At 33.3% G+C, this 13,121-nt stretch overlaps 1 protein-coding gene across 5 annotated transcripts in view; it reads left to right on the forward strand.

Moving 5' to 3' along the window:
• The window catches only part of LOC127710315 (uncharacterized), a 644,133-nt gene that overhangs the window by 10,451 nt on the left and 620,561 nt on the right, over positions 1–13,121 (forward strand). For all 5 annotated transcript variants that reach the window (XR_007986108.1, XM_052216116.1, XM_052216114.1 and 2 more), the window contains exon 2: positions 10,833–10,881. Coding sequence is in view for 4 of the 5 variants with exons in the window: in XM_052216116.1 (XP_052072076.1) it covers positions 10,855–10,881 (27 nt within the window). In the remaining variant the exon portion in view is untranslated. The remainder of the gene's footprint in view (positions 1–10,832; positions 10,882–13,121) is intronic.

Here is a 13,121-nt window from a genome sequence, read left to right on the forward strand (position 1 = left end):
TCAGCATTCTCCTTCCCTGCTTCTTTGCAGAGGCTTTCTTTGGTAAATTCTATTGACGTTTACGATTTCATTTGGTATTAAAAAGGGGCAAATGATTTGTTTTTAATTACGATAAATAAATATATATATGTTCGTTTGGGCTTGTATTATATTTGCCTTCAGGTTTATATGATCCCTTCATCCTATTTCGACTCTTAAAATTCAAGAGTCTATCCTAAATTGAGGTAAATTATATATGGCCTTCCAAATACCGTTTCGATTCCTAACATCACTGAAGAGACATTAATTGTCGAAATCCAGATATGGTGTACTAAATTTTGCTCCTTTTGTTTGCTGTATACCATCTTTTCCTCAAGTTTATTGTTTTCTGTTTGGTATTAAATTAATAAATAAGATCCATTTGTTACATATGGTGATCTGTTTATTTGGCAATCGCCAATGGCAGTCAGCAGGGTTTAAGAACACCTTTGTTCGACCAGCTAGTCAAATGCGTTTTGTTAAAATAAACTTTTTCACTTTTTTGGTCTTTTGGAAAATGTTGTTTGTGCTGTATTTAGACCCCTCTACCAAGAAATTTGTTTTGCATGCACACATATAAAAATTGCAGTTTTTATACGACTGCAAAAAAAATTTTTGTGGTCGTATATTGGTATGACGTTGGCGTCGTCGTCGTCCTCCCAAGACGCATTGGTTTTCGCACTCTAACTTTAGTTTAAGTGAATGGATCGCTATGAAATTTAACCATAAGGTTTAATACCACAAAAGGAAGGTTGAGATTGATTTTGGGGGTTATGGTACCAACAGTTAAGGAATTGTGGGCCAAAAAGGGGCCAAAAATAAACATTTTTGTAACTTCCAGACATAACTTGTGTGTTAGTGTATGGATCTCTCTGACATTGTACCACAAGGTTCCATATAACAAAGGGAATGCTGGGATTGATTTTGGGGGTAATTGCCTCAAAATTTTAGGAATTAGGGGCCAAAAAAGGGGCAAAAAACAAGCATTTTTATAGTTTCATGACAATAACTTGTGTGTAAGTGTATGGATCTTTCTGAAATTGTACTACAAGGTTTCATATCACAAAGGAAAATCTGGAATTGAGTTTGGGGGTAATTGCCCTAAACGTTTAGGAATAAGGGGCCTAAAATAAGCATTTTTCTAGTTTCCAGACAACAACTTGTGTTCAAGTGTATGGATCTCTCTGAAATTGTACTGCAAGGTACCATACCAGAAAGGGAAGGCTGGGATAAATTTTGGGGGTAATTGCCTCAAAATTTTAGGAATTAGGGGCCAAAAAGGGGCAAAAAACACATTTTTCTAGTTTCATGACAATAACTTGTGTGTAAGTGTATGGATCTTTATGAAATTATACTACAAGGTTCCATATCAAAAAGGGAAAGCTGGGTTTGAGTTTGGGGGTAATTGCCCTAAAGTTTAGGAATTTGGGGCCAAAAAGTGGCCAAAAAACAAGCATTTTTCTGGTTTCCAGACAATAATTTGTATTCAAGTGTATGGATCTCTCTGAAATTGTACTGCAAGGTACCATACCACAAAGGGAAGGCTGGGATTGAGTTTTGGGGTGATGAATCATAAGGGGGTTCAAAAAATTGGGGGGTTTCCTTTTTTTCCTTTTTTTTTCTTTAAAATTTTCCATTTTAAATTGGTTATTCTGATTTATATATAAAAGCAAATAATGATATGGTTTGAATAGGTAAATTTAAAATTTTTAAGTTCTTAGACCACATTCATTCTGTGTCAAATATTTAATCACAATCCAAATTCAGAGCTGTATCAAGCTTGAATGTTGTGTCCATACTTGCCCCAACTGTTCAGGGTTCAACCTCTGCTGTCATATCAAGCTGCGCCCAGCGGAGCATTTTATTATCAAATGCAATAATAGGTTTGAATTTTTCAATTTAGACTTGTTTATATTTTTTCGTTTGGGCTTGAATTATATTTGCCTTCGGGTTTATATGATCCGTTCATCCTATTTCGACTCTTCAATATTCAAGAGTCTATCCTAAATTGAGGTAAATTATATGGCCTTCCAAATAACGTTTCAATTCCTAACATCACTGAAGAGACATTAATTGTAGAAATCTGGATATGGTGTACTAATTTTTACACCTTTTGTTTGAGGTATACCATCTTTTCCGCAAGTTTATTGTTTTCTGTTTGGTATTAAATTAATAAATAAGATCGATTTTGTTACATCTGGTGATCCGTTTATTTGGCAATCGCCAATGGCAGTCAGCAGGGTTTAAGAATATCCGTTGTTCGACCTGCAAGTCAAATACGTTTTTATGCCCCACCGCCGTAGCGGAGGGGGCATTAAGTTTTACCCTAGTCCGTCTGTACGTACGTACGTATGAACGAACGAACATACGTATGTACGTAGGTACGTCCCAAAATTGGTTTCCGTTCTCTAACTTTAGTTTGCCTCAACCAAATGTTATGAAACTTATACACGATGCTTATAACCACAAAACACAGATCAAGATTGAATTTTGGTGGCGTCACTTTTACCGTTCTAGAGTTATGCCCCTTTACAAATGGAAAATTGCTGAATTTATCGTTTCCGTTCTCTAACTTTAGTTTGCCTCAACTAAATGTTATGAAACTTATACACAGTACTACTAACCACAAAACACAGATCAAGTTTGATTTTTGGTGGTGTCACTTTTACCTTTCTAGAGTTATACCTCTTTACAAATGGAAAAATTGCTGAATTTTTTGTTTTCTTTCTCTAACTTTAGTTTGCCTCAACCAAATGTTATGAAACTTATACACAATGCTTATTTCCTTAAAACACAGATCAAGTTTGAATTTTGGTGGCGTCACTATAACGGTTCTAGAGTTATGCCCCTTTACAAATGGAAAAATTGCTGAATTTTTCGTTTCCGTTCTCTAACTTTAGTTTGCCTCAACCAAATGTTATGAAACTTATACACAATGGTTATTACCACAAAACACAGATCAAGTTTGAATTTTGGTGGCGTCACTTTAACCATTCTAGTGTTAAAATATACTTTTTCACTTTTTTGGTCTTTTTAGCTTACTGGGGCCTGAAGGGCCCCATGTCAGCTTATGCCATCACTTGGCCTCCGTCGTCGTCTGTCGTCGTAAACTATTTCAAAAATCTTCTCCTCTGAAACAACTGGGACAAATACCTTCAAACTTTAACAAAACGTTCCTTAGGGTATCTAGTTTATAAATTGTATCAGAAGTTTTGATCCATCGACAAACATGGCCACCATGGCTAAAAATAGAACATAGGGGTCAAATGCAGTTTTTGGCTTATATCTTAAAAACTAAAGCTTTTAGAGCAATTCTGACATGGGGTAAAACTGTTCAATTGGTCAAGATCTATCAGCCCTGAAATTTTCAGACGAATCGAACAACCCATTGTTGGGTTGCTGCCACTAAATTGGTAGTTTTAAGGAAATTTTGCAGTTTTTTGTTATCTTGAATATTATTATAGATAGATATAAACTGTAAACAGCAATAATGTTCAGCAAAGTAAGATCTACAAAAAAGTTAATAAGACCATAATTGTCAATTGACCCCTTAAGGAGTTATTGCCCTTTAAAGATAATTTTACACAATTTGTTCACCAAGTTTGCTAACATTTAAAAATCTTCTCCTCTGAAACTACTGGGCCAATTACTTTCAAACTTTAACTAAATGTTCCTTAGGGTATCTTGTTTATAATATGTATCTGAAGTTTTGATCCATTGACCAACATGGCGGTCATGGCTAAAAATAGAACATAAGGGTCAAATGCAGTTTTTGGCTTATATCTCAAAAACTAAAGCTTTTAGAGCAAATCTGACTAGGGTAATTGGTCAAGATCTATCGGCCCTGAAATTATCAGACGAATCGGGGTAAAATTGTTCAATTGGTCAAGATCTATCGGCCCTGAAATTATCAGACGAATCGAACAACCCATTGTTGGGTTTCTGCCACCAAATTGGTAGTTTTAACAAAATTTTGCAGTTTTTATACGACCGCAAAAAAATTTTGTGGTCGTATATTGGTATGACGTTGGCGTCGTCGTCGTCCGGCGTCGTCGTCCGAATACACATTGGTTTTCGCACTCTAACTTTAGTTTAAGTAAATGGATCTTTTTGAAATTTGACCATAAGGTTAAATACCACAAAAGGAAGGTTGGGATTGATTTTGGGGGTTATGGTACCAACAGTTAAGGAATTAAGGGCCAAAAAGGGGCCAAAAATAAGCATTTTCTAGTTTCTAGACAATAACTGTGGAACGGTGTATGGATCGCTCTGAAATTATACTACAAGTTTCCATACCACAAAGGGATGGTTAGGAATTGCTGTGGGGGGTTATGGCTCAAACCGTTTAGGAATTAGGGGCAAAAAAGGGGGAAAAACAAGGTTGTCCTGGTTAATGGACAAATACTTTAGTACAAAACATAATTTAAAGCAGTGTAAGGGAGATAAATCAAATACATCATTGAAATTATCTCCCTTACACTGCTTTTAAATTATGTATAAAGTAATGGTTAATGAACAATAAAGATAATTTAAAACAGTGTAAGGGAGGTAATCAAAATACAACGTTTTGGTTACTTCCCTTACACTGCTTTTAAATTATGTTTAAAGAAATGCATATTTATAAAGGAAGACCAGTAAAAATATCTGCAAATGTTGCATCTTTTTTTTTTTACAAAAAAATCCACATATGAAAGATTTGACACTATATTTTTAATTCTATTATAAAATAGATTAAGTTAGCACTATGGTAAATTTAAATGGGTAATAATGGTTGCCAACTCCTTTGGAAATTTGAATTGAGATTATGACCATATCTTGAGGGAAAGAATTTTTTGGGGGAAAAAAAGGGGGGGGGGATAAAAAGAAATTATGGGGGGTCAATTTTTTCTCATTTCAGATTTCAGAAATTAAAAAAATTATTCTTCAAATATTATTTTTTTTTCAAATTTCAAATATTGAAAAATTTCAAGAAGAAATCTTTAATTGCACAGTATGGCGCATTAAATTTGTAAAATCTTTGATCACATTTATTTATTTGTTATGCCGAATCCAACAGTGTATTTAGATTTTTAATTTTGGGTCCAGTTTTCAAATTGGTCTACATTAAGGTCCAAAGGGTCCAAAATTAAACTTTGTTTGATTTTAGCAAAAATTGAATATATGAGGTTCTTTGATATGCTGAATCTAAACATGTATTTAGATTTTTGATTTTTGGCCCAGTTTTCAAGATGGTCCAAATTGGGGTCCAAAATTGAACTTTTTTTGATTTCAACAAAAATTGAATATATGGGGTTCCTTGATATGCTGAATCTAACCATGTATTTAGATTTTTTATTTGTGGACCCCGTTATCAAATTGGTTCATATTGAGGTCAAAAGGGTCCAAAATTAAACTTTGTTTGATTTCATCTAAAATTGAATTATTGGGGTTCTTTGATATTCCAAATCTAACCGTGTATTTAGATTTTTAATTTTGGGTCCTGTTTTTGAAATTGGTCTACATTAAGGTCCAAAGGGTCCAAAATTAAACTTAGTTTGATTTTAACAAAAATTGAATTATTGGGGTTCTTTGATATGCTGAATCTAAACATGTGTTTAGATTTTTGATTATGGGCCCAGTTTTCAAGTTGGTCCAAGATAGGGTCCAGTATTTTAACTTTGTTTGATTTCAACAAAAATTGAATATATGGGGTTCTTTGATATCCTGAATCTAAACATGTATTTAGATTTTTGATTATGGTCCCAGTTTTCAAGTTGGTCCAAATTGGGGTCCAAAATTAAACTTTGTTTGATTTCAACAAAAATTGAATATATGAGGTTCTTTGATATGCTGAATCTAACCATGTATTTAGATTTTTTATTTGTAGGCCCCGTTATCAAATTGGTTCATATTGAGGTCAAAAGGGTCCAAAATTAAACTTTGTTTGATTTTATCAAAAATTGAATTATTGGGGTTCTTTGATATGCCATATCTAACCGTGTTTATAGATTTTTAATTTGGGTCCCGTTTTTTAAATTGGTCTTCATTGAGGTCCAAAGGGTCCAAAATTAAACTTAGTTTGATTTTAACAAAAATTGAATTATTGGGGTTCTTTGTTATGCTGAATCTAAACATGTGTCTAGATTTTTTATTATGGGCCCAGTTTTCAAGTTGGTCCAAGTTGGGGTCTAAAATTAAACTTTTTTTGATTTCAACAAAAATTGAATTTATGGGGTTCTTTGATATGCTGAATCTAACCATGAATTTAGATTTTTTATTTGTGGGCCCCGCTGTCAAGTTGGTTGATATTGAGGTCAAAAGGGTCCAAATTAAACTTTGTTTGATTTCATCAAAAATTGAATTATTGGGTTCTTTGATATTCCAAATCTAACCGTGTATTTAGATTTTTAATTTTAAGTCCCGTTTTTTAAATTGGTCTACATTAAGGTCCAAAGGGTCCAAAATTAAACTTAGTTTGATTTTAGCAAAAATTGAGTTCTTAGGGTTATTTGATATGCTGAATCTAAACATGTGTTTAGATTTTTGATTATGGGCCCAGTTTTCAAGTTTGTCCAAGTTGGGGTCCAAAATTAAACTTTGTTTGATTTTAACAAAAATTGAATATATGGGGTTCTTTGATATGCTGAATCTAACCATGTATTTTGATTTTGGACATTGGACCATAATAGGTAAATTAAAAAAATTCAAGTTCTTAGACCACATTCTTTCTGTGTCAGAAACCTATGCTGTGTCAAATATTTAATCACAATCCAAATTCAGAGCTGTATCAAGCTTGAATGTTGTGTCCATACTTGCCCCAACTGTTCAGGGTTCGACCTCTGCGGTCGTATCAAGCTGCGCCCCAGCGAAGCATTTTATTTGTTATTATCTTGAATATTATTATAGATAGATATAAACTGTAAGCTGCAATAATGTTCAGCAAAGTAAGATCTACAAAAAAGTTAATATGACCAAAATTGTCAATTGACCCCCTTAAGGAGTTATTGCCCTTTAAAGACAATTTTACACAATTTGTTCATCAAGTTTGCTAACATTTAAAAAATCTTCTCCTCTGAAATACAGGTGAGCGATTCAGGCTCTTGAGAGCCTCTTGTTGAAAATGTTGTTTGTGCTGTATTTAGACAGCAAAATTTACCAAGAAATTTGTTTTGCATGCACACGTATAAAAATTGCGGTTTTTATCCAACGCAATCATAGGTTTGAACATTGTTTTCAATTTAGACTTGTATTGGATAAAAACCGCAATTTTCCATTTTCCAAAAGACCAAAAAAGTGAAAAAGTATATTTTAACAAAACGCATTTGACTAGCAGGCAGAACAACCGATGTTCTTAAACCCTGCTGACTGCCATTGGCGATTGCCAAATAAACTGATCACCAGAAGTAACAAAATGGATCTTATTTATTAATTTAATACCAAACAGAAAACAATAAACTTGCGGAAAAGATGGTATTCTGCAAACAAAAGGTGCAAAAATTAGTACACCATATCCATGATATCCGGATATATTGTGTAAAGAAGGTAATCCAGAAATGTTCAAGAAACCTAAATTTTAAGTAAACACATGTATCTATAATTTCTACCAATTTACATTTAAAGTATATGTTTATATAGCATTTTTAAATAACTAGGTTAAAAAATGGTCAAGTAATTTGTGTTAACTAGGTTAAAATCACCAAAAGTGTATTGTATAAAATAATTAATTTGAATAGATGACACTATCATTTAACATGTTTAATGTTCAATTTACCTTTGTGAACATTTATTTGACTCTATGAACTAAAGTAAATTCACTTATTACTAATTTACACACAAAGGCACCCTTGGTGATAATCATTAATTTAATTAATCTTTTCCAAAGCAACTAATAGCTGGCTTGTTATGTAAAATGTTGAATTTATTATAATCAGATTGACACAATTGTTAAATGTCAAAATATGATAGGCAACAGACAAGGTTCACTTTAGGCCAAATATGGCCTTGATTTTCAACTTTATTATAAAATTTCAAAATTGCTATAATTTGGTTCTTACATGGATATATTTCAAAGGCTCACTTCTTTATTAAAAAAGATCTCTTTGCAAGATAGAAACGACAACCAGTGAACAACAGGTTCCTGACATAGGACAGGTGCAAACAAATGCAGCGGGATTAAATGTTTTAACAGGTGCCAACCTTCACCCTATCCTGAAATAGTAGTGTAACATTACAACATAGGAAGACACACTATAAAATATCAATTAAAATGGCTTAACTCAATCAAAAGACATATTAACAAAAACATGTAAACACATTTTTGTTTAGGGGCCAGCTGAAGCCCGCCTCTGGGTGCGGGATTTTCTCGCTGTGTTGAAGACCCTTTGGTGGCGTTCGGCTGTTTTCTGCTTTGGTCGGGTTGTTGTCTCTTAACCCATTTCCATTCTCAATTTTATTTTATACAGTACAAATAGATTTGATCTATGACACAATGTAAATACAATACTAATAAAAAAAGGGGGAGAGAATTAAAACAATAATGGAAAGACAAACTATAACCTTGGACAACCTTTTATTTTATACAGTACAAATAAATTTGATCTGTGACACAATGTAAATACAATATTAATAAAAAAGGGGGAGAGATTTGAAAAAGTAACAGAAAGACAAACTATAACCTTGGATAAAATGGCGTTAAATGAAATAACGTACACAGGAAAGTACATTTTTGGCTTCAGAATCAGCACATTTTGGATATATTGTCAAAATAATATGATTTTGTGCATTTTTTGGACCTTAAAGCTTGAGGAAACCCTTGGCTGCAACCAAAGATCCAAAATGTTCTGTAACAAAAAGTTGCCAATGATGATATGGAATCCTGGACACAAAAACTTTCTGGATCATGGGTGGCGGCCAAAGTAAATTATGCTAAAAACTGTTACGAACTATTTGACTAAAAGAGACGTTACAACACAACTATGTGTTGTGCAAAAATGAAGTTATTTTGTACTAATAGTTATATCACAACTATTTCTATGTGAAATTTGTAGTATTTGGGTCTGATTAAAAAAAACATCAAAATCTGAGGGCTAAAATTAACTCCTTTGTTAAATGTGTAACAATCTTATTATGTTATATTTAAGATATCACTCTTTCATAATTGACGCCTCCATGTTTTATTAATATTTTTGGTGTTCTGTGGTATATTTTTGGTGTTCTGTGGTATTCTGTGGTATTCTGTGGTGTTCTGTGGTAAAAAGACGCTCCCCTGTTTGCCTCCTGAAGAGAATTGCATTTTAATTGTGTAAAATTAACATGCATCTAGTATTTTGTCTTTATAAAGCAACCATAATTATCAATATTAGGCCATACATGTATCAAATATTGTTTTTGTGAAGTAAACACTTGTTTTTATACGTCTGTTTACGGGACATATTATGGTATACCGTTGTCCGTCTGTCCGTCTGTCTGTCTGTCCGTCCGTCGTCAACATGTCGGACATTAACTCAAAAACGCTGTAACCAATTTGCATAAAACTTTGGTGAATTGTTTATACCTATTGACGTGAGCTCCCTTTCCTTTTTTATAAATTTTAGATTTTACGTTTCCGAGTTATGGGGTTTTATTCATTAAAAAAAGGGATATTTTCCAGTTTTCGGACAATAACTCAAGAATGCTTTCACCCACTTGCAAGAAATTGTGGTGAATTTTTTTTATCTAATGACATGAGCTACCTGTCGATTTTTATAAATTTTAGATTTTAGGTTTCTGAGTTATGGGGTTTTATTCATAAAAAAAGGGGGATTTTCCAGTTTTCGGACAATAACTTAAGAATGCTTTCACCAACTTGCAAGAAATTTGTGGTGAATTGTTTATATCTATTGACATGAGCTCCCTTTCAATTTTTATATATTTTAGATTTTACGTTTCCGAGTTACAGGGTTTTATTCATAAAAAAAAAGGCGGATTTTCCAGTTTTCGGACAAAAAAATCAAAAATGCTTTCAGCAGTTCTTATGAAACTTTGGTGAATTGTTCATATCTATTGATGTAAGCTCCGTTTAGAATTTTATAAATTTTTCATTTATCATTTCTGAGTTATGGGGATTTATTCATTAAAAAAGGGGTATTTTCCAGTTTCGGACAATAACTTCAGCAGTTCTTATGAAACTTTGGTGAATTGTTTATAATTATTGATGTAAGCTCCGTTTAGAATTTTATAAATTTTTCATTTATCATTTCTGAGTTATGGGGTTTTATTCATTAAAAAAGGGGGGATTTTCCAGTTTTTCGGACAATAACTCAAAAATGCTGTCAGCAATTCTCATGAAACTTTGGTGAATTGTTTATATCTATTGATGTAAGCTCCCTTTACATTTTCATAAATTTCTAATATGACATTGAGAATTAATTGAACTTTATTTGTTTATAGTCTGACAACAGATTTACTAAGTATTGCACAACAGCACAGTGTATTGCACAACAGCAAGAAATCTTTAATTGAATATAAATTCAATTCATATAACCAATTTCAAGTTCTTTGACTACATTTATTCAGAAACCTATAATACATGTAATATGTCAAATATTTAATTACAATCCAAATTCAGACCTGTATCAAGCTTGAATATTGTGTCCATTTTTGCCCCAACTGTTCAGGGTTAGACCTCTGCGGGCGTATCCAGCTGCGCTCAGCGAAGCAGTTTATTATAATTTAGATATACATTTTAGTATTTTATAGCTGAAATATGGGTATTTGAGTCAAATCGGTGAACATGCATGAATTTGACAGCTAATGCCCCTTTAACAATGTTTAAATTTGTACTGAACTTGTTGCAGGTTGCATTAGAATATACAGAAAATGTGGAATCTAAACATATGGATTTTAGTAAGTATAAGTTTGGGATTTTAGTAAGTGAATATGTTATATACGTCCATATCATATGTCATTATACATCTAACAAAATTTCAATTCATCTCAAACAAAATAACTGAGACACATATGTCATGTTTGTTGTATTTTAAAATTATTCTGATAAACTATTTACAGTATGATATCATTAATATTTTTCACCACAACTGGATCGGTTCCATTGCTGATAGACTGTCATTCTAAGAGGGTTCATTCTTCCAAGTAGTCAGTATATTTCTTTACTGGCTAAATTTGAATGATACATTTAATTGTAAAATTTCAGTTTATTAATTATAGAATTGTACTTAAACCAAGCTTGGAACTCCTTTAAGCAAAATATATATAAAATGGGAAGAAGAGTAAATTTAAATGTTCTATTTACCAAATATATATTGCCCTAGCTCATGAATTAAGAATTATTTGGTGTCTCAAACTTTAGGCGAGGAGCAAACCTAATGAATGTTTATTGTTATCAAAACATTTGTGTATCTAGTTGTCTGTATATATTATGCTGCTTTTTTGTCTCGCCTTGACGGAGTCAAAAAGCGAGACATAGGTATGCTGTTTCCGGCGTCCGCGGCGGCTTCAACAATGTATTAGTTTGTGATCATAGGTCTAGTTCATGGTGAACCACTAGTGGTAGGTCAATCAGTGGCGGATCCAGAGAGGGGCGTAGAGGCAGTACGCCCCCCCTTTGCCTGCACTTTTTTTTTTTTTTTTTTTTGTAAAATGATTAATCAGACTAGACTTCGTGAACTTTGCCATTTCCCGTGTATTTAATTTTTATGCGACAATTCTTTACTTATAAAGATATTTTTCGCTCGTACTGTAATATACTACATGTATTGATTATGTCAAAGTCATGTGATTCTCCGAGTACAGTGGAGTTGACCAGTTCATCGAAAAAAAACCGTCACTCAGTCATTATGAAATTCAAATTACAGTAACACATTGCTTAGGGTGAGGGTGACAAGCATGACGCCTTCAAAGCGACAAAGTATTGAGCAAGAACGTATTGACTTCTATTTCACAATTCCACCCAACAGAAAGTAATACTCTATTACACTCTCATGAAAAAAAAAGTTCCACATCAATATTATTTACCTACGGAAACATGTTTAACCCCACACACCCCAGCCCATTAATAAAATTGCTGAATAGTGATCCCCAGTCAGTAAGCTCTAGATATACATTTAAAGTGTAAGGTACGGACCATTTGATCTGAAGTGGCAGTCAGATATTTTAGAGAACAAATTCTGACCATGATTTTTGCCTTCAACAAAAATTCTGGGCGTATCTGGATTGAAAACAATAATCTTGTCCACTTTTTTGCTATTAGAAAAAAATATTTTCAACAGAATTATTTAGCATTAAATGAACATGATGAATAAAAGACGGGCGTAATTTTTTTTGGTGGGGGGGGGGTTGCATGTGAATCCCATATCTGACCGGAATATCTGTTTCGCCGAACTTATATACTGAATAATTTTTTCAAGGCCCGACTGCAACCTGCCTGCTGGGTGTGGCCTATATGTCATGTATGTCTCCATGTGTCGACCGTCATTCACAACTTCATTGTTATTTCCGACTCATTCGTGTAAGCCTTTGGTTGATTTGGAACCCCTCAATTCCCTTGTTAAACATTTGGATGAAAATTGCTTGTTTGTCTTTCTTCGTGTCGGTCGTATGTATTGCAAATTTCATTGAATAGCCGTATATCTTGTTTACAACAAGAAATCTGTGAGGTTATGCTAACTAACCATACAACAAACGAGAATTTTCCATGTCCATTTTTTACTGACAAATCCCACATCAAATATATTAATTAGTACATAGCTTTGGATCCATCCAATCATTTCATAATAGACAATTGATTGAGAGAATACGGCACCAAAAATGTCCAACCCCTACACTTAAACTATAAAATGCATTTTACCGTTATTTAATGTTTTTTAGTGAAAAAAAAATGTCCAAAAAAATGGCGAACTTTAATACTACGCCCCCCTTTCCAAAATCCTGGATCCGCCCCTGTCAATGATATTTGGTATGCAGTTGTATTAGCATTGGCACATCTCATCACCATGGAGATTATTTGGCCCCGCCCCCTCAGTCAAGGTCTATTGACTTTGAAACATTTCATAGTTTACATGTATTAGTTTGTGATTAGGTCAATTTATGGGGAACCACTAGTGGCAGGTCAATGATATTTGGTATGC

This window comes from Mytilus californianus, unplaced genomic scaffold (assembly GCF_021869535.1).
Source record: "Mytilus californianus isolate M0D057914Y unplaced genomic scaffold, xbMytCali1.0.p SCAF_70, whole genome shotgun sequence".
NCBI classification, from domain to species: Eukaryota; Metazoa; Mollusca; class Bivalvia; order Mytilida; family Mytilidae; genus Mytilus; species Mytilus californianus.